At 40.9% G+C, this 5,055-nt stretch overlaps 1 protein-coding gene across 1 annotated transcript; it reads left to right on the top strand.

Moving 5' to 3' along the window:
• The first annotated feature begins 1,480 nt into the window (after nt 1–1,480).
• LOC115642846 (olfactory receptor 14A16-like) lies at nt 1,481–4,713 on the top strand. Its single transcript, XM_030546540.1, has one exon. It carries the CDS (start codon nt 2,809–2,811, stop codon nt 3,763–3,765), a length of 957 nt encoding a protein of 318 aa, XP_030402400.1. The 5' UTR covers nt 1,481–2,808; the 3' UTR covers nt 3,766–4,713.
• The last annotated feature ends 342 nt before the right edge of the window (nt 4,714–5,055 follow it).

Raw genomic sequence — 5,055 nt, 5'->3', positions numbered from 1 at the left:
CTAGAAGATAATGAGGTGATAAGTGACAGTCAGCATGGATTTGTCAAGAACAAATCATGTCAAACCAACCTGATATTTTTTTTGACAGGGTAAAAAGCCCTTTGGACAGGAAAGAAGCAGCAGATGTGGAATATCTTGACTTTAGTAAGGCTTTTGATACTGTCTGGCATGACCTTCTCATAAACAAACTAGGGAAATACAACCTAGATGGGGCTACGATAAGGTGGATGCATAATTGGTTGGAAAACTGTTCCCAGAGAGTAGTTATCAGTGGTTCACAGTCATGCTGGAGGGCTGTAATGAGTGGGGTCCCACAGGCATCGGTTCTGGGTCTGGTTCTGTTCAATATCTTCTTCAGTGATCTAGATAATGGCATAGAGGGTACACTTATAAAGTTTGCAGATGATACCAAGCTGAGAGGGGTTGCAAGTGCTTTGGAGTATAGGATTATAATTCAAAATGATCTGGACAGACTGGAGAAATGGTCTGATGTAAACAGGATGAAATTCAATGAGGACAAAAGCAAAGTACTCCACTTAGGAAGGAAGAATCAGTTGCACATATACAAAATGGGAAATTACTGTCTAAGAAGGTGTACTTTGGAAAAGGATCTTTGGGTCATAGTGGATCACAAGCTAAATATGAGTCAACAGTGTAACACTGTTGCAAAAAACCCAAACATCATTCTGGGATGTATTATCAGGAGTGTTGTAAGCAAGATTCGAGAAGTAATTCTCCTACTCTACTTCATGCTGATTAGACCTCAGCTGGAGTACTGTGTCCAGTTCTGGGCTACACAGTTCAAGAAAGATGTGGACAAATTGGGGAAAGTCCAGAGAAAAGCAACAAAAATGAATAAATGTTGAGAAAACATGTCCTATGAGGGAAGATTGAAAAAAAATAGTTTGTTTAGTCTAGAGAAGAGAATACTGAGAGGGGACATGATAAACAGTTTTCAAGTACATAAAAGGTTGTTACAAGGAGGAGGGAGAAAAATTGTTCATCTTAACTCTGAGGATAGGACAAGAAGCAATGGGTTTAATTTGCATCAAGGGAGCTTTAAGTTGGACCTTAGGAAAAACTTTCTGACTGTCAGAGTGGTTAAGCACTGGAATAAATTGCCTAGAGAGGCTGTGGAATCTCCTTCACTGGAGATTTTTAAGAGCAGGTTAGACAAACACCTGTCAGGGATAGTCTAGATAATACTTGGTTCTGCCATGAGTGCAAGGGACTGGACTAGATGACCTCTTGAGGTCCCTTCAATTTCTATGATTCTATGAAGGTATGTTTTCTATTTCAATTAAATATGTTAGATTATTAATATACAGGGAAAATTTAATATCAGAATTATGAATTGCCATTAGAACTCTTTAAGATTTTAACTATCAAATTATGCAGACATCTAGAGATGATCAAATTTTAAAAAAAAAGTTCATCAGAAAAAATTAACTTTTCATTGAGGTTGTGAGAACCAAACAGTTTCATCCTAAAACTGTTGGAAACTCAAAAATTATTAGTCATAATAAAAAAAGTTTTCATTTTTAGCTAGCAGAGTCTTTCCATGAAAATGTATTCAATTTTCCTTTGAAATAAAGCAGAAATTGTGTGACTACTCCTAACTGGAAACTTAGCTTTGAGCCAGGGTGGGAAACATGAGTATTTTCAAATAACACCACAATTTCCAACCTATTCCCTCAACTACAATTTTTTTAATGTCTTTCAAAGCTTCAGGATGGTAAAACTAAGTAAGTAGTGAAGTTGGAAGCCCACACAATATGTTTTAAACATCCTAACCTCTCTAAACTGAAGCACAGGGAGTTGAAGCCCCCAGACAAAGCTTGTCTATCTTAATCCTACCCAAGGAAATACAGGAGGTTGATGGAACTAAAACCCAGCTCTCCTCTTCTACCATCATAGCCTCTGTCCCACACTGCGGCCTGTTAAACTAAAATACTGTCCACACGTGCACAGAACATACACCTAGGAAGAAACAGTCCATCCCCAAAAGAGTTTACATTCAAAGGAGACAAGACAGACAAATGGAGGGAGGGGAAAGAGAGGCAGAAGTGACTGCCCCAAGGTCACAGTGAAGGTCAGTGGCAGAGCCAAGAGTAGAACCCAAGTCTCATGACTGCCACTGACCCGCACAGTACAGACATAAAGTCACAGAGGGAAACAATACAACCTAGCAGTAACTGAGCAATGCTACCAGCCCATCATCACCCAGAGATGGAAATGCAACTACGATTTGGTGCCATAAATCAATGTGTAAACAGGCAGCTGGCCGTCTGTGTGGTGTTGGGATGGAATCATCACAGAGGAGCTGCCATATGGGACTCCGGATAAGTCTACACTGCATTTCCCAGGAAAGTGAGAATCAGGCTGTGTGGGCATTTTAGTTTCATGGCCAAGTTATCAGCCTGGTGTCTGTAGCACTAGGGACAAAACGTTGGCTAACATTGTTGGATTTGGGTTGTACTTTGTTCCATCCTCCATACTACATTTGATCAAACCACATATTGGGCCAGATCCTCAGATGGTGTATACTGATCGAGCTACATTGACTTTAAGGGAGTGATGCTAATTTATACTCCTGTGATAACACAGCAAAGTAGTGCTCTGTTTGTGAGCATTGAGGAACACTAGCTACGCCAGTCAATAGAAGTGATGAATGCTGTGCACCTTTGACATTCACATCATGAGAGATTATGGAGAGGGGAATCAGGGTCACTCCGTCTCTCACTATAATCCTGACCATTGCCCTTGTCTTTCCCTCTACCAGCAAGACACTATGAACTAAGAAAGAAAATGTCCAACCAAACCAACATAACTGAGTTCCTTCTCCTGGGTTTCTCTGACATTCGGGAGTTGCAGATTTTGCACTTTGTGATGTTTCTAGTGATTTATCTGGCAGCCATGATCGGGAATCTTCTCATCATCATGGTTGTAGCCCTAGACCACCACCTTCACAGCCCCATGTACTTCTTCCTGATGAATTTGTCCATCCTAGACCTTGGCACAATCTCTGTCACCATCCCCAAATCCATGGCTAATTCCCTCATGAACACCAGGTCCATTTCCTATTGTGGATGTGTCGCCCAAGTCTTTTTCCTCATCTTCCTTGCTGTATCTGACTTCGCCTTACTCACTGTCATGGCGTACGATCGATATGTTGCCATCTGCAAACCACTGCACTATGAGACTATAATGAACAGGAGAGCTTGTGTCCAAATGGCAGCCAGTGCCTGGATCAGTATAATTGTCTATTCTTCATTGCACACCAGGAACACATTTGCAATCTCCTTCTGTGGTGGCAATGAGGTGGATCAGTTCTTCTGTGAAATTCCCCAGCTACTCAAGCTCGCCTGCTCTGACATGTATCTTGGTGAAGTTGAGGTACTCATCTTGAGTGCATGCTTAGGCTTAAGCTGTTTTGTTCTTATAATTCTGTCATACACTCAAATCTTCAAAACAGTGCTGAGAATCCCCACTGAGCAGGGTCGGCATAAAGCCCTATCCACTTGCCTCCCTCACCTCATTGTGGTCTCCTTGTTTGTTTCCACTGGCATCTTTGCATACTTGAAACCCACCTCCAGCTCTCCATCAGGTCTGGATCTCATGGTGGCTGTTCTTTATTCTGTGCTGCCACCAGTGATGAATCCGATCATCTACAGCATGAGGAACAAGGAAATCAAAGCTTCCCTGAGGAAATTCATTGGATGGAGGTTATTCAGCAAGAATAAAGAGTCTATATTTCTTTTATGAACATTGATTTTATCTGTGTTTCTTTACAAACACAATCCACTGATGACACTTTGTTTTGTCCCCATAAGAATATGCTGTGTGATTTTTTTCTTTTTTAATCCAAAATGCTGTATTTATAGTGGTAAATCCAGACTCGCTCCACTAAGTCAATGGAGTTATTCTAGGTTTATACCAATGTAAGTAAGATGTCTATTAACACGTCTCCAGTCATAGGGAAGGAGGCAGGGGATGGGGTGGTTAATGGATTACAGATTGTTGTAATAAGCCATAAATCCAGTGTCTTTATTCAGTCCATGATTTTTGGCATCTAGCAACGTTATGAATTTAAGATCCCAGGCCCATCCCTTGAAGGTGTTGTACAAGTTTCCTTTGGGAGTAGGACTGAGAGATCAGATATAGAATATTTTTGCAGATGTAGAATGATCACTTTATGAAAAGTATTCACCCACAGGCAATAGGGTGTTTTTGTCTTTTATTATTTTCCTGTGTGAGTTCATTCAAGAGTATAGTGATTGTTTGGTTTCACCCACATAATTGTTATTGGGGCATTTAGTGCACTGGATGAGGCATGCCCCATGTTGTAATAGGTATGTGTAGGACCCATGAATCTTGACAGATATTTTGTGGGGGGTGCTGATCATCATAGCAGTGGAGATATGTCTGCAGGTTTTATATCTGTTGTTCTGGCTGCATTGGTGTGTCCTGTTCTGTGGGGAGCTTGGTTCAGAGGATGAGCTTGAAGCAGTTGGAAGGTTGTCTGAGGGCCAGAAAAGGGAGTTCTGGAAAGATTTCTTTCAACATGTGGTCCCCATTGAGGATGGATTGTAATTGTTTGAGGATACCCTGTGTAGTCAACAGGCCAATTCACCTTAAGTGGTCCCTTGAAATATATGTTTACTATTTACACTAAACAATCTGTTCCAGTTTGTATTTAGCTGTAACACTCTGAGTACATTTCCTAGACCTGAAGAAGAGCTCTGTGTAAGCTCAAAAACTTCTCTCTCTCACCAACAGAGTTTAAGGAATAAAAGATCTCACCTCATTCACCTTGTCTCTCTAATATCCTGGGATCAACATGGCAACACCACCACTGCATAAATTAGTGTTGTGTTATTCTTGATGTTGTTGAAAGGCTTATTTAAGAGGAAGGTTTTGCAATGTTTCCTAAAGAGAATCAGACTCTGGATAATGAGGCCAAATTTTGATCCCATTGAAGTAACTGGAATTTAGCCACTCACTTCAAAGGAATCATGATTTGGTCAGTGGCCAATGCACATAAGGATCCAAGTG

The sequence above is a fragment of the Gopherus evgoodei genome, unplaced genomic scaffold, assembly GCF_007399415.2.
Source record: "Gopherus evgoodei ecotype Sinaloan lineage unplaced genomic scaffold, rGopEvg1_v1.p scaffold_46_arrow_ctg1, whole genome shotgun sequence".
In the NCBI taxonomy this organism is placed as follows: Eukaryota; Metazoa; Chordata; order Testudines; family Testudinidae; genus Gopherus; species Gopherus evgoodei.
Note: the sequence above shows the minus strand (reverse complement) of the source record. Positions and strands in the feature narration are given on the sequence as shown.